A 20,470-nucleotide genomic window follows, 5' to 3' on the forward strand; every position below is an offset into this window, starting at 1 on the left:
AGCCACTAAAATATTCTGTTCAAACGTTCAAATTGTATTTGTTACGCACTCTATGTATGTTGCTTGGATGTTGCATTCATACGGCCACATTGTAAATATGTATTTTATTACATATGTGTGTGTATGTATATATACGTATATAAATGTAAACTAAGCTATTTTTGCATGCCTTTTGTACATCTTGATTTGACAGCCAATAAAAAATGAAACTCAATCTGAAAGAAGTTATCCCCAAGTCACATGTTTTATTGAAATTCATTTTGCTCATAAAGTTCACACGGGGATAAATCACTAGAACGCAGGACATTCACACGACTGTACTTCTTGCTTTGACAGTGATAGCGACAGGTAGTTAATTGTACTATGCACAAGACAACTGATATGGGATTATCCCTTCCCGCCACCCTTATAAACTCACTTTATTAGGTAGATCTATACAATTATTATTATTTTCTCATCATTAAATGTGTGATATTTTTGTTTTTTTCATTTTGCTTATCAAAATCAATGTGTTAAACGGTTATGTCGTCGTTTGGGTCAAAGGTTAGGATTTGTCTTAGTACGCTAGGCTTTTCATCATATGCTCTATTAACTGAGATTTTGCGGTTAACCATTTTTCTTTTGTAATTTGTCAGCACTCCGTGGGACAGACACACAAAGAAAAAAAACAACAACAACGCTCCGTTGCATTTGTTGGCGTGTTATTACAGCGATAATAAATGTTGTAATAACAATGCCTCACCGACAGCGTTATTCAAGACTCGACATTGTCCTTTTCAAGGGAGAGTAATTCATAAATCTTTTCTCTCTGTACTCTGAATTGTTCAGGTGTATTGAACTGAATGGCATTTTGGAAAGCCTATGCAAAAGAAACGGCAGTATAATGACACTGAAGAACACAATTTTTGTTGACTGAGGTCTGGCAGCTGTTTTTAATTCATTTTTGGGTGTGAAATCCAAAAACGGTTTTCGGTTCTTCTCTCTGTGTGAATTTTTAAAATAGAATCACTTTTTAAAATAGAATCCCTCTTTATTTACAAAATCTGAAAACTGTATTTATGCAAATGAAACAGAGGAAAATATTACAAGCTTTGGGAAAAAAAAAAAACCCCACTGCATTAAACGAAATAGATCTTTATGCCTGTGATTACAGGGTTGATTGAAAATCCAGTAAAGATCCTACTATACTAGCGTTCTGTTTGCAGATATTGACACAGTCGAGCTGTTTTGCAGCTGTAGATGAGTTTAATAGTGATCGACTGGCAAGTCTTGATACTAATCAGTGGAATTTTGCTGACCTGGAAGGTAAACTTGACATTCTAGAAAAAAAAATCGGACTGCAATTTTGAAATCAGCATGCCAGTTTTCATTTTAGTCAGTGTCAAAATCTAACTCAACACAACAAAATTGTTCCCCATTCTGCTTAGAATTCACAGCAGTCTGTATTTGAGCATTCATCGAGATTCAGTCACGAGTTGTTTGCAGTGGCACTTCGAATGCGACCTCATTTAGCTTCTTGTAAGATGATTGTTGTGTGCTGTTAATACCGCTGCAAACGATGCTCGTGTGAGCTGACTTCACGCTGTGCGGTCTTTGAGGAGGGCCTGCGTACTGCAGACGACAATGTAATCAATCGGTTTCAGAACCAGATGTAGCATGGTGAGGGAAAAGGCGTCGTTCTTTTCAGTCCATGGAGAGGGTGTGTAGACTTGTGCCCTTTTGAAGGGTCCACTGCAGCACATAAAACAGCAGAGCCATTTTTGTGAATTTCCTCCCAGTCTGCCGTCACTTCTGTACCGGAATATGAACAGATGTAGTAGAAATACTGATTCAAGTGCTATACTCCGGAACATGGAATTAAAACGTAAAAAAAACCTACAGATTTTGAAATGTACTTACTATAAGAACAAAATCAGTTTTGATGAATTGAAATCTCGCACACTAAGTACTTTCCTGTTTGTTAATTTATTTATGTTGTCAGAGGTGATGGAATTTTTGAACAGCAGCCTGCATTTTTTTTTTTTAAAGACAACGCATTTGCATAATTCATTTTCTGGGAGCTGACAACGTCAAAGAATTATATTAAGGACATGAAAGAGGACTCTCTTTCTCAGGCCTGATGTTCGTGCTTCCGAGATCTCTACCAAGGTTGACTTGAACTCTTGTCTTTTTAGATCTTTTTCACGTCCTCCGCAGATGCTGGAATTGGGACCAAAGGCTATCTTGGGAGGAAAAGAACAGATTTCCGTTTACAAATTTACGAAGTTAATCTAAAATGTTGTCCGGAAATTTTAAATACTCAAAAACCTGAAAAGTGTAGTTGAGTACTTACTTTTTTGCCACTACTTAAAATTAGCATCACAGTCATGTCATTGTTAATGTTTGTAATGTATCTTGTATATACTTTTGAACTTACTATTAGGTGAACAGAAGATTTACAGAGATGAAGTTTACTGATAAACCTGATTCTGAAAATGCTGAGTCAAACCCAATTGTTTTGAGTGCTCTCTTTCTCATGCATTGGACTATTCCATCTCCTTACTGGACATGTGCAGCATTGATTCAGCTAGAATGGGGCGCTGCGAGGAAAATGAAGCCATTTCCCACAGGAGGAGAAGGTGAGAGGAAAACACTTTTTTTTTTCCTTTTTGATCAAAACTAACAAAGGTTTCAACTTTTTTAACGATGACACCAAGTGTGCATAACCAACAACAACAAGCGGCAAACACACTTGCCAGTTGCAGTAGCACTGCTGTCAGTGTCAGCTGAGGAGGAGGCAGTAGAGAAGTGAAGAGCGACATGAGTGTGACACTTGTCATCAGGAAAATGAGAGTATTAAAGCAGTTGAAAGGGTTAAGCATATGAAATGTTGATCAGTGGTCATCAATTACAGTAAAAAGTGTTGAGGTATTCACCTGTTTGATAATCATCCTCAAGAAGGATGTTAAGGATTTTACCTAGTTCAGGAATGTTTTCAAAGTCGAGTACATGAATGTGGGGAGAACCACACTTGTCTTGGGCCCCCAAATCTGACCTGTATGGGACGAGGGGTGGGGGAGGCAAAAAAAAAAAAAAAAAGCTATTCCTTACTTTGGATACCTCTGTCTCTGTACTGCCTGCATCCGAATCAGGGTCCTGCATGACAGAACCACAAGAAATCACCTGTTACAACCACTCAAAGGCGTGTGTGTTTGTGTGCGCACTTGTGAAAACGTGACAGTCCGTGAGATAGCGATCTACTCTTGACTCACATTTGAGCAAAGAGTGTCTAGGCCTAGTCTTTATTTTTGCTTCATTGCTGTAAAAGATGCCGCTCGTGTCTAAACCGAACGACTCGCTGTCATCTTGCAAATACAGTACAAAATGTATTGTCTGGTTCAGTGATGGAGATCAAGATGTCTGGCTGATAGAAAGGGCATGGGGGGGGGGGGGGGTGTTGTGTCAAGGTTGTTATGGGAAAGCCTTCATGAGATGGCAGCACAGAGCTGTGTTGCAAGTACTGTATTGTATGTGTAAAATACAATGGGCGCTCCGTCACACCCCAGGAAATCTTTACATGGACTTCTCTGTGATCTCTGCCGCCATCTTGCGTGCATACGAGTCGAATCGACAAGAAAAGATTGACGTCTTGTTTCCAGCACACGTCGCTTACCTGTCCGTGTGATTCTGTGTATTTGAATTTCATATTCTTGTAAAATTGCCTTTTCGGCAGCAAATACAGCAGCACCAAATCGCAGACAACAGTAGCCTGAAAAAATATAACAGTTTTAGATTTTTATTTTTTTTTTTTATAATTGAAAAAGCCTTAAAAAAAAAAAAAAAGTCTCCAACAACATACCACTCCAAAAATGCCAACTCCGGAGCCTATTGCTGTTAATGTTGGGATGATATCAAATTTTCTGGCCTGTCGATGGAGAGTAACAATGTTTCAAATTTAAGGAATCACTGTACACATTACACAGTGGTAGGTGTGTATATATATATGTATATATATGTATATATATGTATATATATGTATATATATGTATGTATATGTATATATATGTATGTATATGTATATATATGTATGTATATGTATATATATGTATGTATATGTATATATATGTATGTATATGTATATATATGTATGTATATGTATATATATGTATGTATATGTATATATATGTATGTATATGTATGTATATGTATATATATGTATGTATATGTATATATATGTATGTATGTATATGTATATATATGTATGTATGTATATGTATGTATGTATATGTATATATATGTATGTATATATATGTATATATATGTATGTATATGTATATATATGTTGTATATGTATATGTATATGTATATATATGTATATGTATATATATATGTGTATATATATATGTATGTGTATATATATGTGTGTATATATATATGTATATATATATATGTATGTGTATATATATATGTATGTGTATATATATATGTATATGTATATATATGTATATGTATATATATATATGTATATATGTATATGTATATGTATATTATATATATGTATATATATATATATGTGTATATATATATATGTATATGTGTGTATATAAAGCGTTGGCCTCACAGTTCTGAGGACCCGGGTTCAATCCCGGCACTCCCTGTGTGGAGTTTGCATGTTCTCCCCGTGCCTGCGTGGGTTTTCTCCGGGCACTCCGGTTTCCTCCCACATCCCCAAAACATGCAACATTAATTAGTGTGATTATGAGTGCGACTGTTTTATTTGTTTCTATGTGCCCTGCGACTGGCTAGCAACCAGTTCAGGGTGTGCCCCACCTCCTGCCCGTTGACAGCTGGGATAGGCTCCAGCACTGACGCGACCCTTGTGAGGATAAGGGACTAAGAAAATGGATGGATATAAATATTTTCGGTAGGGCTTTTTTTTCTTATTCCTCCGGAATCTCATGAACGTTGCTGTTTATAGTTCCACATTTATCATGTGACTTACCAATGATTGCACGATGATATCTATCCTGATGCCAAACACTTTGAGCAGGGTTCTTTTCTGTACAGTGCCCTCCATATAATGTTTGGCACACCTGAAACAGTCATGTAAATGATAACATAGCTACACTGTTCTCCATCTTCTTCTTTTTTTTTTTTTTTAGTCAGGTCTCTTGAGCAATTGGATATTTAATTTTTAAAGAAAGAAAGTAAACACTGTAAAACTAAATGATAGGGAATGAATTGACTGCTAGATGAAAAGCCATTAAGCAAAGCAATAACATGGCCAGTTCCATCCATCCCAGTAATAAAGTATTCACAGTAAATACTGAAAATATATTCATCAGCATGGAAGAGTAGAGAAATATTTTGCAGCCGTACACTTTGAATTCTCAATGACAAACACCAGAGAGCATTTTAATTGAAAATAGCTCATCATTGCATCGCTGTTATGTACACACCTGAAGTTGTAACCGACTGACGCTCTGGCCTTGTCCATCTCTTCTGGGTTTCCGTACAGTCCATGGAAGTTGTATGCGGGTTTGCAGTGTTTTACATCCACGTCAAAGTTGCAGGTCCAGTCAACCACGATGCCAATGGCCCCTCCCTTTCAATGCAGCACATAATCAATCATAGCAGTGAACAAAAGTTGCAAGGAAGGGCTGCCATGCATTTGCTGTGCATCTCTATGTTACATAATAGGCATTCATAGGAAAGGATTTCGAGAAAATAATTTCCTGTATCTACATTTTTATCTTTTTTTTTTTTTTTTTGCTTCTTCACACATGCCACCCTCCACAAAGGAACTCATGGAACTCTGTTGTTGATGCCTAATCACATTAACTAACAAACTAATTGCAATCGCATATTTGTGTTAATCAAACTTACCAATTTAGCAATGTTTTCAAAATTAAAGCCAGACTCCTTGACGATATCTCCTAGTCTGAATATAGGACACAGTGGAGCATCCCTTGGATTGTGAAGACATTTTTTAATGTACGTTGCATCAATGCCCTCCACTAGGTTACTCCTGCAAATGCAAAAATGTGAATATCTGATGTGAGGCGTATTTAATACAGTGGGAAATGTATTACTCTTTACGGTATGTACACAAAGTGTACTCCGAAGACATACCTGGTCACGTCAAATATCGGGAATGTTACAGAGTTCTTGATGAACAGTGTGTAGTTCTCTGCAGACATCAGCAGGGGAGGACTGCATGGAAACAAAGAATTGTGCAAATTCAATTTCTTTTGGGAAAAAAATTTAGAAAAATGGCTCATTTGTTTCAGGGCTTTAACTTACTCTGGTATGTTGTGGTCATTCTCAATAGGGCACCAAGCCAGAACCTCACAGGTCTTTGTGGCATTATCACACGTGCCAGTCATATGTCCTTGAAAGATAAATACAGTATAGAATACGTCGTCACTACAGCGCTAACCAGACACATTTTATTTGGAGCAAGGGTGTAAGGAAGCAAAGAAAACACGCCACTCCTAACATTTTCTGCTTGCACTTGTGATCTACTCATCTTTAATTAACATCAACAGCAAGCAAGCAAGATGTGACGCAAAGCAGATGCTGAATTTGCCGTTTCCCTTATCTCTCTCTGATGTGATTTCTCTAGCCGTTACCATGGATGAGTTCACAGACAGTTTCCTCGAAGGCATTTTCAACACAAGCCTATTCCATGACAACCCGTATCTGACTAGTTGTAGTGACATTTGTAATGCTCCCAGTGACGCCTCGAGGTACACTTGACTGGCGCACACATCAAGCAGTGTGTAACTCTTCTTTTTGATGTGGGTTCGTGCAGAGGACATGAACAATTAAGTATTGAAAGATGGAGGACAATAAATGAGCGTAAAGAAATTTTAGTTTGTTTTACTGCCTCAATGTCAGCTCATACAGTGCACCAACATTTACACTGTGGGCCTTTGTGCCATTGTATGTGGATTTACTGTATGTGTTTAATCACTTAAGGCAATTATTTAATGCATGCTCGAATGAGAAGCAATATTAAAAGAGCATAGACTAACATACAATACTGAGAAGCATACTGTACACTAGTCTTGGGAAGAACTAAAGAAGGAGAATCAAATGTTTGCCAACGATGAGTCATTTTCTTTCAAGTATATCTTATAGTAGTTCTATGAGCCACAGCCCATTTTGCAAACATAACACCGGTGAGCTCTTTATCTCATCTGCCATGTCACTATCATCATCTCTTGAAAAGGCTTTGAGAAGTTTGAAGAAGGCTTTAAGTCTGAGACCAAGTCAAATATGATTGGAAAAATCTGCGTGATCTTGGTTTCTCCACAAAAAGGCAGACGGTTATTCAGTGAGGACGGACGCGGTCACACACTGTGGGGCCGTCAAGATTTACCATGTCCCGTACGTTTGAAACTCCCTCCTTCACAGTCGGCGTCTGAGCTGCAGTTGTGCTTGCCTGGGAGCTGTTGAAAATAATGAACTAGGGTCAGTTTTATTATAGAAGTCGGCACCAGGAAGCCAAAATACGGTGGAACCTCCAAAGTTTGTTTTTAAGCTCATTTCACTTGTCGTTAACATGGTTGTCTTTGGGCTTCATGCTTTTGACATAACCGTTTGCTTGGAAAAGAGTTTGTTTATATACAGTAAGTGATTATGTAAAACTGTGAGCCTTTGCAAATCAAATTTTGGGGGACTCTATCCTTCATTATTGTCTGTTGCTGTGACGTTATTGAAAAATGTTAAATTCGAGACCGGCATCCTAGGCGTCGTAGCGCAACACCCCATTCCGTTCTTGCGCTCTCGCAGCGCCCATGAATGAATGGGTTTGTAGACGGCACAGAAAGATTGGCTCATGTTTCACGTTGCATCATCTGCAGCGATCGGTGAAACATGATTTTTTTAGGGTTATTTCACTCCAAAAAGGTTGGTTTAGTTCCACATTGTAGCATGGTTGGGACATTCAACTTTGGTGTTTTCACTCAAGTATGCACATTAAATGTAAAAGAAATTAATCATTTAAGGACCAAGGTAAATGTAACATATTTGGTCAGAATCATACAATTAGAATTGGAATTATGTGTACTCTTTCTGTTTTAGTTTAATATTTATGGAAATGTAACCACTGTATGTCTGAGTGGAGAGATGAAGATGGGCTTACATACCTCAGGACACTTTCCCATCTTTTGACCTTCAGTTATAATGTAGTTGGTCATCACCACAAATGATGCATCACCCTGTAGTTTGCATTTAAAAAAAAAAAAATAATAATTAACAGCATGTAGTGTCAGTTGCGTATTAGATTCAGCAGATCGTGCATGTTTTTATGTTTTTGCATATATATTTTCATTCAATGCAGAACGTACCCAAAGGTGTTAATAATTAAGGTGTAAAAGTAAACTCATAATGGAATCGATATTGTGCAGTTTTTAGAGAGTGTTTTCTGTATGTCTACTCCTTGAGCCATCACCTTACCATGGTGGATGGGTTTGTGTGTCGACTTTGTGGTTCTGTCATCAGACTTGCAACCACATGTGTTAGACATTCAGGTCAAAGGTGGAGCTGTAAATTGATCATCATGATGGTGGCGAGTTGGCTCCCATTGTGGTGGATTTCGGTCCAACGTGGCAGGCCTAAAAGTATTGTGAGGGTCTGCTGGGAACGTCTGGCAGAATCCTCTGTCAAAATTGAGTTTTAACTCCCACCTCTGAAAGAACTTTGCTCACGTGCCAGACAATGAAGGGTACAATGAGTCCAAGTGGACCTTGTTCTACATCGTTGGCACGGTCCTCGAGGGCCCATGGGAGTTCGTTCAACCAGTCTACATGTGGATTAGTGAACTTGGTGAAGGCGTTCGAGTGTGTCCTTTGGGGAGACCCGTGCAGTGTGCTTCAGTAAATTGGGGTACCGATTCCCCAGATATTGTCTGCTCAGTCCCTGTACGACCGGTGTCAGAGTTTGGTGCACGTTGTTGCCACTAAGTCGGCCTCATTTCCGGTGAGGGTCGGACTCTGGCAATGGACAGACATTCTAGGCGCAGCCGGGGCTTATTGTGGGTCCATTTTGGTGGCCTCAGTATTACATCTGTGCATTTTGGGGATGATGTGCTTCTGCTGGCTTCATCAATTCGTGATCTCCAACTCTCACTGGAGCGGTTCTCACCTGAGTGTGAAGCGGCTGGGATGAAAACCAGCACCTGCAAATCTGAGACCTTGATCCTCAGTCGGAAAAACGGCCTCTCCAAGTCAGAGATGAGATCTTGCCCAAGTGGAGGAGTTCAAGTATCTTGGGATCTTGTTCATGAGTGATGTAAGGATAGAACACCGAGATTTGACAGGTGGATCAGTGCAGCATTTGCAATGATTGAGGCTTTGTTGTGGTAAAGAAGGAGCAAAGTCGAAAGGCAAAGCTCTTAATTTACCGGTCAATCTACATTTCTACCCTCACCTGTGGTTACGAACTGTGGGTCATGACCAAAAGAATTTGACCCTGGATGCAAGTGGCTGAAATGTGTTTCCTCCACAGAGTCTCCGGGCTCTCCCTTAGATATAAGGTAAGAAGCTTGGTCATCCAGGAGGGGCTCAATGTCAAGCTGCTGCTCCTCCGCATTTAGAGAAGCCAGATGAGGTGGCTGGGGTATCTGATTGGGATTCCTCCCGGGCGCCTCTGTGGTGAGGTGTTCCAGGCACATCTCGCTGGAACGAGACCCCGGGGAGACTACCTAAGGATCCCCCCCGGAAGAGCCCTCTCAAAGCTACTGCCCCCGTGACCCAACCTCGGATGAGCAGTAGAAGATGGGTTGATGAATGTTTGTATGCGTCAGCTAACTCTCCATGTCCTCTCTCTGTTATGTGTGGCACTATATGGCTGTGCCTCACATTGCCAAGGAAGCAGCAGTGAATGGGACTGTCATATGCTAATTCTGCCCGTCACTGATGACAACACATGTCATGAGACCTAAAAATTGATGAATTGATACTGAACAGTTTTGTTCATTTACATTGCTATACCTGAAGAGTAGTGAAAATCACTAATATACACCTTTTCATAATTGTTGACAGAATTCTTGGATCTCTGACAAGTATGTGCTAAAAGAAATAACCGTACGATTTCAGTGTAGACATTATTTACAGAATGTAAACTTTCTACTTCTTGCCCTGATGAACTTATTTGGGCAGATGCAATGTTTGATGTACACTTCAGAGTTCATTTTGCTGTCACCTGTGTAACAATTGTCAGATCAGCAATGATGATCATCTGAACTGTTAATCTCCTGATTCATATCATATACAAAGACAAACATTGCGATATCCATCCATCCATTTTCTGAGCTGCTTATCCTCACAAGCATCGCCCAAGTGCTGGAGCCTATCCTAGGTATCATCGGGCAGGAGGCGGCGTACACCTTGAATTGGTTGTTTGCCAATCAACATTGCAATACTTTCGGTTAAAAACAAACAAGCAAAAAAATCAACTATCAATGTTGCCATGATGATGAAAATGATAATAAATGCCAATTTGGAATCATTTTGATATTTGTTTTCAGAAATAATAGACCGTAACATATGTATGCCTTCATCGTTAAAAACATTTTTGTGACACGGTATACGGTAAATTAATAGTTAACATTTTCACAGGATGTTGTTTTTGCAATTTTGCCTTGGTTTCACAAAAATATACCCTTTCCCATTGAGAAATTTAGTAATTTAGAGTACCTTAATGTTCTGCGTTGCAATCATGTGAGTGACTTCACCACGAAAGTCAAGAGTATTTAGGGTCAAGATGCATTCACCAGTGGGCCTGCTCTAAAGACATAACCATGCTAAAACACTGCCACCGTAGTTTGAAACGATACAATATACTGTTAAAACATTTTGAACATCTTTCAAAAAAAGTCATCAAGGTTTTTGGGAGGAAGCCATCATTCCATCTATTGGTCCACTGGGCTATTTTAGAGACATATACATTGATAAGTTTGGAGAATTTTAGAGTTATCTGAAAATTGCCTTTCTGCTATATAAATCAAGCACCTGTAGGGGAATCTTTCAAAGGGTTGTAAAACTAGCGCTAGTCCAGCCTTCAGGGGAGTTTGTGAGGTAGAATTCAGAAAATCAAACTTTTGCACAGAATGTTTTATCTGTTTAAAGGTTGCACATGCTGAAACATTCTGCCGAGGGCTTAATATGAAGAGATTGCTTCACCTCTACTATTAAGAGACAACTGAAAACATGGCTGATCAGTCACTGTGAACACTCAAAACCCCTTTACACGGCACTTTATAAAAAGTGCCATATCACAGCTACTTTGGGCTAAGTACTTTGAAAAACAAGCACTTTACAGCTAGCCTAATAAAACTAGCACTTCCCAGGTCTTACCTGATGCATTTTACATCTTGTTTTACTGTAACTGTATTGCAAGTTTCTTTGTATGGTTTTGTCTATTGCCTCTTTGTCTATTGTTTTCATCAACTTATTTATATGATGTACCTGTCTATGTTACAGTGTGTCTTTGTTTTCCTGCATGTAACTACTGATGGAAATAAGCATTGGACTTAATATTGTGTATTTCATTTACGGCAGCGCTTCATACAACCATTAATATGCACTGTCCATTTCAAACAAACATACAGTATAAAAATATGAATGCTGTGGTTCGTGAGATGTTCCTATTCTCCTTCATACTCTTCTATTTCCCATCACTCTCATACAATCTGATTAATTCATCAATGGTCCAAAAACCATTGAGCCCCTGAAAATGTAGGCAATCTACATAAAATGGCGACTTTTATGACAGTATATACAATCGGAAGTTCTATAGTTTTGTGAAGGCTCTGAAATTAAATCTGAAAGAGAGCGGTTAAATCAATCCAAGCACGATCCTAAAGATTAAAAGTTTACTTTATTTCTATCACGTGGTGGCTGGGGGTTTTATATAGGCCTGTCATGAATTGCAAAACCGTCCACACCCAAGACAATAACTGAGCCTTTGTTATTTCATTCTCTAAGTTAACAGGACCCAGGAACGTTTTAGATAAACAACGAAATATATTTGACCGTTGTCTGCTCATTGGGTTTTTGCTCTTGGTTTTATAGGACGCATGCAGAGAGCACAAAGACACCTTGGCGTGAACCTGAATCTGTGCTCGCCTCGTTGTATGTGTCCCTCTCGATTACATCTGGCATGAAGTCAAGCCAACAGTGATGTGATAAAAACCTGTTGTCAGCCTTCAACTCTGTCACCATCTGGTCGCTTTCTTCTGGGAGAAGATCGTTCAGATGTTTTAAGACCGACTCAACCTGATGCTTATAAACCCTGACAGGTTGATTTATGGTGTCAAGGAAATTGGCGACTTAAGAAGCTGACACAGATTGGCTGTGATTCAAACAATAGCCTGCAGTGACCAGGAGGTCTTTAAGATTTATATCGCGTGTATGAATCACCTCCAGCCATCCAGTGACCAACCTGTGGCGGGAAGACATAGTCGGCCACATCCCATACTCTCTCCTCTCCATTCACATTGGTGTAGCCCACTCCTTTCATTTTAGTGAAGACGGAGCTGACGGCTGTGTCTGTGGACTGGTAGCCTTTCTCGTAGATAAACACCCACCTATAGAGGCCAGAGAATACATTTGGTCATGGTTGTCATCGCTTTAAGACTCCAGCTACACCCTTGTCAAGCATCTGAGCCCACAGGTAAGGACATGTACTGTATTTTGTTGATATAGACATGCACCACTGTCACACAGCACACCTTCCACACGTGATTCATTTTAGTTACACAATGTCATGAACTTTTACTTTAAATGTCGCAATAGAGAAATGCATTATTTGTGTGTCCATATGACATATGAACAGCAACTTCATACTATTCCATGTAGGTCCAGAAAAGCTCCAACAATAACAGTTTCTGCATTGGAGATCATTTCAATAGCTTTTGTGCATCTCACTGCCTTTACTTTTGTCCTCAGAAAGTTACAAGCATTCTAGATTAGGTTGAGATCAGGCCACGGGCCTGTCTGACCATTGAAGAAGATTACATTTGTAAGCCTTCACAGGGTAATTTATGTAGTTTTGTAAGATTTAGAGTGGAGAAAATAAGTACATGAACACCGTTATATCCCCAGTTCTCCCACTTAGAAATCATGGAAGGGTCTGAAATTGTCATCATAAGTGCATGTCCACTGGGAGAGGGATAATTTAAAAAAAATCCAGAAATCACAATGTATGATTTTTTTTTTAACTATTTGTGTGATACAGCTGCAAATAAGTATTTGAACACCTGTCGATCAGCTAGAATTCTGACCCTCAATCACCTGTTAGTCCACCTTTAAAAGTCCACCTCCACTCCATGTATTATCCTGAATCAGATGCACCTGTGTGAGGTCTTTAGCTGCATAAAGACACCTGTTCACCCCATATAATCATTAAGACTCAAACCTGTAACATGGCCAAGACCAAAGAGCTGTCCAAAGACACCAGAGACAAAATTGTACAACTTCACATGGCTGGAAGGGGCTACGGAGAAATGGCCAGGCAGCTTGCTGAAAAAAAGGTCCACTGTTGGAGCAATCATTAGAAAATGGAAGAAGCTAAACATGACGGTCCCCATGCAAGATATCACCTCGTGGGGTCTCAATGATCCTTAGAAAGGTGAGGAATCAGCCCAGGACTACACAGCAGGACTTGGTCAATGACCTTAAATGAGCTGGGATCACTGTTTCCAGGGTGACTGTTGGTAATACACTAAGACCTCATGGTTTGAAATCATGCATGGCACGGAAGGTTCCCCTGCTTAAACCAGCACATGTCAAGGCCTGTCTTTAGTTTGCCAATGACCATTTGGATGATACAGAGGAGTCATGGGAGAACGTTTTATGGTCAGATGAGACCAAAATGGAACTTTTTGGTCATAATTCCACTAACCATGTTTGGAGGAGCCTGAATGATGATTTCCATCCCAAGAACACCATCCCTACTGTGGGTCGAGGCTGGGTCTTTCAACATGATAATGACCCGAAGCACAGGAAAACCAAAGGAGTGGCTCCGTAAGAAGCATATCAAGGTTCTGGCGTGGCCTATCCAGTTTCCACAATTAAACCCAATGGAAAATCTTTGGAGGGAGCTGAAACTTGATGTTTCTAAGCAACAGCCCAGAAACCTGTCTGATCTAGAGAAGATCTGTGTGGAGGAGTGGGCCAAAATCCCTCCTGCAGTGTGTGCAAACCTGGTGAACAACTACATTTGAAACATTTGACCTCTGTAATTGCAAATAAAGGCTACTGTACCAAATATTAACATTGGTTTTCTCAGGTGTTCAAATACTTATTTGCAGTTGTATCACACAAATCGTTAAAAAATCATACATTGTCATTTCTGGATTTTTCTTTTTAGATTATCTCTCTCACAATAGACACGCACCTACGATGAAAATTTCAGACCCCTCCATGATTTCTATTTGGGAGCTCTTACAATATAGCAGGGTGTTCAAATACTTATTTTCTTCACTGTATCCCAAAGTAAACAGGCTATAACAACAGACACCACAAATAATGTATTTCCTTCTTCCAGTAATCACATTACAGTGCCGTCTAAAGTGGACGACTGAGACTGGGGGTGGGGGTTGCCACTGACCTCCATCCGGAGGGCGGCATCCAGTAGATATTAAATCTCATCTTGTAATCATTTAGTCACACAGCCAGCCTCCTCTCACAAGAATTTTGCATGAATTCATATGGAAACAACACATTGCTTGGGTCTTAAAAATGGCTTTTGAAGTTTATAAAGATAATGTTCCTTGAATATCTGATAAGTCATCAGTACAATTTTTTGTGACTATACAGCAGTGCAGTCGTACAATAACAAAATAATCTTACAAAAAAATGAATTGAAGTATGGTGTATGCTAAACAGCCAAACAGTTCTCTTCCTTAAATCAAATGATGTAAATTTATATTTAACAGGGTTCACACGCGTCCCTAAAAGTCCCTAAAAAGCCCTAAATTTTTGAAGGTGCATTTAGGGGCTCCTAAAAGTCCTTAAAATCCGCAAAAACCGGTCAAGCCCCTAAAAAGGCCTTAAATTATAAAAAAATCAAAGGGAGGACCTCTACCTCCAAAATTCTTTTCTTTTATTTAAAAAAAAAAATAGCGATCCGTCTGGCGTCTAAAACAGCCGGAAATTGTCAACGGAAGTCACTGTGTTGACAACGAGTCGCCATCTTGTCATCGATATTCCATTGTTCGTTTCCGTGAGTCGGCATTTCACTTCGTCTTCGTTACGTCTTTCATCGATCCAACTTGTATCATGGGGAAGTGCATTTTTCAAGATGCTTGGGTTGAAAGTAAGGAGTTTGGAAGCTGGGTTCGTCGAGATGCAAAAGATCGGCACATGTTTTACTGCCATCTGTGCAAGCAGAGCTACCAGCTAGGAAAGATGGGCGTCAAAGCGCTGGAGTCGCACCGGAAAAAAAAGAGACACGCTGATTTGGCGAAGACTCTCTCATCTTCCGTTGGTATGAATCTGTTTCTAAAATATAAAGATAGTGTAGCATCAACTTCAGGCAGTGGTACTAGCAGTGCATGCGCACCTACAGTTGTCCAGCCATCGACTTCAACCAGCCAGAACTCAGGCTCTATGAACGTAGTTCAATACACGAAGGCGGACTCGTTAAAGACAGAGATCGTGTGGACTTTAAAAGTGATCTGCAGCCATTAAAGTTACAAATCTTGTGAAAATAATTCGAAAGTGTTTGCAGTCATGTTCCCACACAGTGACATTGCTAAAAACTAGCACTGTGGGGAAAAGAAGACTTCGTACCTGGCTACATTTGGCATTGCTGCCCACTTTTCATCTCTACTGCCTCAAAGCCAGAATAGAGACTGACATATCTACACTTATTGAGAAGGCTGACAGGCTGTGTGAGGAGGCAGGAGAAAAGAGGAATCTGAGGTTTATCACCGAGGCCAATGCACTCAGAGGCAGAGCAAAGGACAAGAGAGCTACTTTGGCACCTCTGCAGCAACAAATAGAGGAGGCACTGGGTAGGCTCAAGGAGCTAGAGTAGGGGTGCTGCAACAGACATCAGTAGAAGACATTTGTGAATATAGTTGCAATTGTAGTTAGAATCTGTTTTTCTGTATAAAGGTAATTTTTATTTTATTACTTTGAGCAGGGTTGTACAGACTTTTTCCTCCCAGGGTCGCATACAGAGAAATTGAGGGACGTGAGAGCCCACGTTGACATTCTTCAACATTAATTTATTAAACATATTAAAGCTAATCTTTTGAGCAATTGGAAATTGTTTATACATTATCGCTCTTTTCAAAACCTGCAAAAGGTCACAGCTTTCAATGACATACGAGAGGTCTTTAGAGCATAATTAGGACAGCACTGACTAGATGATGGGAATTGTAATCAAATGTATGTCTCAATGGAATAATTTTTTGAAATAATTTGGAGGAAAAACAAATATTGAAAATGGATTCATCAAATTAATCAAATAATGAATCAATTAATATGAACACAAAAGCAACAGCTAAAATATACCCGATTTCAAACAGACTTTAACTCAGAATTGGTGGTCATGTCACTAGCGCATGCACAAAAAGAACCCGTTGAAGGGAACACTTCTCTCCGCTATTGGGCAGCGCTTGATTGTTATCTATGCAAGCATATGTCCCAGCATGTTCATCAGACAAATTTCCTCAGGTCCTGGGTTAGAGGTGCAAGCACGCACGCACACACACAATCATTTGGAAGTAGCTTAAACAACAATAACACAAAGCAACAGTCAATGCTGTTAAGTGGCCCAAAAGAAAGCAGACCATGGAGGGGACGTTCAGTGGCATCGTCACACACGTCAATGTAAGTGGGCATGGATGCAATAAGTTGGTCAGTGCGTCACTTAACAAGCATCTTGTACGTTTGTCTCAACTTGAAAAAGAGCTGATGACATGACTCATCGTTGCTTTCTCATTAGTAGCACTGTCAGTAACACTTCAAACACAAATCCTTTATCATGTTCGATTGAATATGTGCATCCTTTTGCTCAGAATGAGAGCATTTGGGATGAGGAATTCCAGAGGTCACTCTGAGAGGCCACAACAAACAAGCAGCTACTTGCAGGACAATGCCAACTTCCGTATTGAAGACATTTCAAGTCTTACCCGATGATGTAAGCCAAGACCCCCAGCTGGATGAGGCGGCACACCACCCCTACTCTCCTGTTCCTGACCAGCACCTGCCGCGGGGTCTCATACTCGAAGAAGAAGTCGGAGAGGGCGTTGGTGATTTGGCTCTTCATTTTAAGGTGGCTGACCCAACCGAGAGGAGGGGGTTCTTTTCACCTCACTGAAGCACCCAAAGTCTTCCTCTCCCCGTGGGGTCCTTCTTCTCCCCAGTGGAGAAGGTCTTCTGCTTCCTCTCCTCTCACAAATAATGTCGGCTGTACTTGACGAGAAGTCTTGGGTTTCTCTCTCTCTTGCTCTCTTTCTCCCCCCCTCCCTCCCTGCCTCTCTTGGCCCTCCAGCTTGTAGATCTTTGCATTCATTCACTGCTGTATTTGTCGTAATGGCTCAGTTTCACATTCCCATTATGTAAATTTTTTTTTTTTGGGGGGGGGGGCAGGGATTCACTCTTTACCCCATGTAGTTAACAGAGGTCGTGCCATTCCTCTCACACACACACACACACACACACACACACCACACACACACACACACACGCATGCCTGCAAAAGAGACCATGCTCTCTTTTAGCAATCAAACCTTATCATTATCCTCTTGACACCCTCTTCCTGCATGCGAGGCGGAGATAGATGCCACAAACTCAAGACAAATACACAGCCTGTTTGCACATCCTCATGTCCCTATTTGCAGACATTAAGCCTTCTTATGGGCTGACATCATTTTGTTTGGCATACTGACAGACAACAAGTTGTGCTCGTACCTTCTGCGAGGTGCTTTGCGTTTCAAATCTTAGCACACAGAAATTGGGAAAAAAGAGACATAAGTGAAAATAATAATGAAAAAAAAACACTCAAATATATTACTTGAGAACATGTTTTTCATTTGTTTGAAGTGTATCTTCATCTCCAAATGTCATCGGGAACAATTTTGAGTGATGTCTTCAGAGTAGCTCAATTTTAACTTCAGTATTTATTTTACTACCCCGAATTACACTTTTTTGATTACGTTATGCAACACCAATCAATTGCAATAATTAGTAACACATTTCTTTGATGTTTTTAAATTGCGGCTTGTCTAATGTTGTCTGTGACTTTCATTCCTAACATCCAAATGCAAATTATGTTAGACTCTTCCAATGTACATCGATAGCGTACTGTAAAGTTGTGTTTTCTGGTTGCAGACCGAAGGGGCAACGAGCGCACAACGAATCGTACAGAATTTATGTCGTTGTGTTGAGAGTCACTAAAACTGCCGAAAAGTTGTGCAACAAAATATTACAGGGCATTATTTGTCAGCGTCCAAGCCAGTTCCATGAGTTTTGTTTGTGTGTTAAGTTATTCTGTTGGACCACAATAATTAAGCAATGCCTACTTTTCATTATTATGTTATTTCTGTGACCATTGTGGGGTCTTACTGTATTTCTTTTACAAGGGAGTACCAAAGACTTTTTCCATGTGGAGTTTTTTTGAAAGGATGTTGAGATATATTTTGTTGTTTCTGTTATATAATATGACTGTCATATTTATTTTATTTGCGCCTGATAAGTCCCATGTCCTTTCTTGACCATTTCTATTACAGTCATTCTATTTGTGTGTGTGTGTGTGTGTGTGTGTGTTTGCATTTCTTGCCATTGAGAGGTTTCTGGTTCTCATGTGGTCTCCCATCCCTCCCCTTTTGGTGGCCAGCCCCACCTTAATGTGTTATACCTGCACTTCATTCGCTCGCTCTTCCCTGCGTCAATTCATTTTTACCACATTGGTAAAAATACAAGGCATATTCAAAAGGATTTCTCATGTGTGCACCTTCTCCTTTGCTTGACCTTTAGATTTGTTTATTCGATTTGAACTCGTGTGGATTGACCTTGTAAAACTTATTGAATCATCTTCTGCCGTCTGTCGTGCTATTGAGTCCACTGGCTGAGGTCCGGATCGTACCAAACTGACCAACATGGACTCAGACAATCACAAAGAGGTTCTGATCCTTTCCCAAAACCATCATCTAAAAATAAATAAATAAAAAGCATGATGAGCATCTTACCAATTGCTGCCTCGTTGTTGACCTTTGTCAGAAAAAGCTGCTGAACTTTGACTCCTGTCATTTTTATCAAACTCACCTGCTGTGGTCTTGATCATGTTTATAACATGGGAGTGTGTTTTGGCTTAATCACTTCAACAGTTCCTTGGCATCAAAATACCACAGATGTTTCAAAAAAATATTTTGGGAAACTATTTATTTTTTTGGGTTGTTATTATTATTTCTGATGTTCTGATGGATCACAAGTGTCACCCAAAGTGAACATGACGACTAATCTATTCCAAATCACATTTTCCTGCTTACAATTTACTGGAAATTCGCTGTGTGGTTGTTTAAGTTTAGATTTGTGTGGTCCAGCATCAGACAAACTCAGGCTATCATTCCAATAATAAAAAAAAAAAAAAAGAGGAAAGAATGATATCGAGGCCATACCAAGTAAAGTATAGCTGTTACTCAAGTTAATGGTTTGAATATCAAATGACAATAGAAAGACTACAGGAACATCGCAGTCAGGGGGAGACGAATGCAACTGAGTCACAGCCAGACGGGAAAGTATTTCCACTAAAAACAAGAGAAGGTTATTCACTGAGCGATTCCAGCAAAGCCTGCCTCCATATACAAATGTTGGTTTAATCCTCAACATTAACCTTAGCATGAGAGTTGGGCAATAATAACTTCAGATGCTTTCAAAACAGCTTGATATCATAAGGTATTTTTTTTCAACAAAGCACTTGTTTCCAAGTATAACCTACAAAACATATTTCCAATGCTTTCATTCTCTGTCGAGGTTCTTAGTTCAGGTTCATAAAGTAAAGGAGGAAAAAAACAAAGCAGCATGTGTCCACTTGAGTTTGGTAATTATGAGCAATGTTAAATTTGCAGTTGAAATTGGTTTTAATCCTGAAAAAAATAATACTATAATACAATACAATACTACAATAATACATATTTGGAATATGTATTCGAGCAAATATTCTTGATATAGTTTGTCAACTGTTACTTCATCTAAGAATTTACAGTTGTACTTCAACTCTGGCAACATAGAGCTTAATAGAAGAATTAATGCAAAGTTATGCTCATATGAATATGACAGTATCAACCAATATTAAACAAAACTATACTTGCAAAAACAGCAGTTTAGTGTGTGTTCATGACTGAACCTGACAGTCCACATTAAGGGTGACACGCAAAATTTTAACTCCTCTGCAAGAAAAGTTGTAAACCACATCTGTACCTTAAATTACATTTTCCCCAATGTATTCATTATCAACCTTTGTAAGTGTC

At 39.6% G+C, this 20,470-nt stretch overlaps 1 protein-coding gene across 4 annotated transcripts; it reads right to left on the reverse strand.

The window, feature by feature from the left end:
* Positions 1-235: 235 nt before the first annotated feature.
* On the reverse strand, positions 236-17,437 carry p2rx1 (purinergic receptor P2X, ligand-gated ion channel, 1). 4 transcript variants are annotated; one of them, XM_061802809.1, is made up of 13 exons: positions 17,132-17,437; positions 12,430-12,574; positions 8,133-8,204; positions 7,376-7,433; positions 6,283-6,370; positions 6,112-6,192; positions 5,866-6,007; positions 5,439-5,584; positions 4,982-5,072; positions 3,839-3,904; positions 3,653-3,748; positions 3,091-3,135; positions 236-1,731 (listed from the first exon to the last, which is right to left on the reverse strand). In XM_061802809.1, the coding sequence occupies exons 1-13, from the start codon at positions 17,266-17,268 to the stop codon at positions 1,684-1,686; spliced, it is 1,215 nt and encodes a 404-aa protein (XP_061658793.1). In that variant the 5' UTR covers positions 17,269-17,437; the 3' UTR covers positions 236-1,683. The 4 variants fall into 4 exon arrangements, 3 of the variants coding, with proteins under 3 accessions (XP_061658793.1, XP_061658792.1, XP_061658794.1); XM_061802808.1 differs by having other exon boundaries at positions 7,364-7,433; XM_061802810.1 differs by having other exon boundaries at positions 236-1,791; positions 7,364-7,433.
* Between the last annotated feature and the right edge of the window lie 3,033 nt (positions 17,438-20,470).

The sequence above is a fragment of the Syngnathoides biaculeatus genome, chromosome 18 (genome assembly GCF_019802595.1).
Source record: "Syngnathoides biaculeatus isolate LvHL_M chromosome 18, ASM1980259v1, whole genome shotgun sequence".
In the NCBI taxonomy this organism is placed as follows: domain Eukaryota; kingdom Metazoa; phylum Chordata; class Actinopteri; order Syngnathiformes; family Syngnathidae; genus Syngnathoides; species Syngnathoides biaculeatus.

Coding starts and splice junctions, on each gene's coding strand:
- p2rx1 (XM_061802808.1), bottom strand. CDS start 17,268: ATGAAGAGCCAAATCACCAACGCCCTCTCCGACTTCTTCTTCGAGTAT. Junction 6,371..7,363: donor TTTCAAACGTACGGGACATG/GTAAATCTTGAC, acceptor TTATCTTTCAAG/GACATATGACTGGCACGTGT. Junction 6,008..6,111: donor CCGATATTTGACGTGACCAG/GTATGTCTTCGG, acceptor TTGCATTTGCAG/GAGTAACCTAGTGGAGGGCA.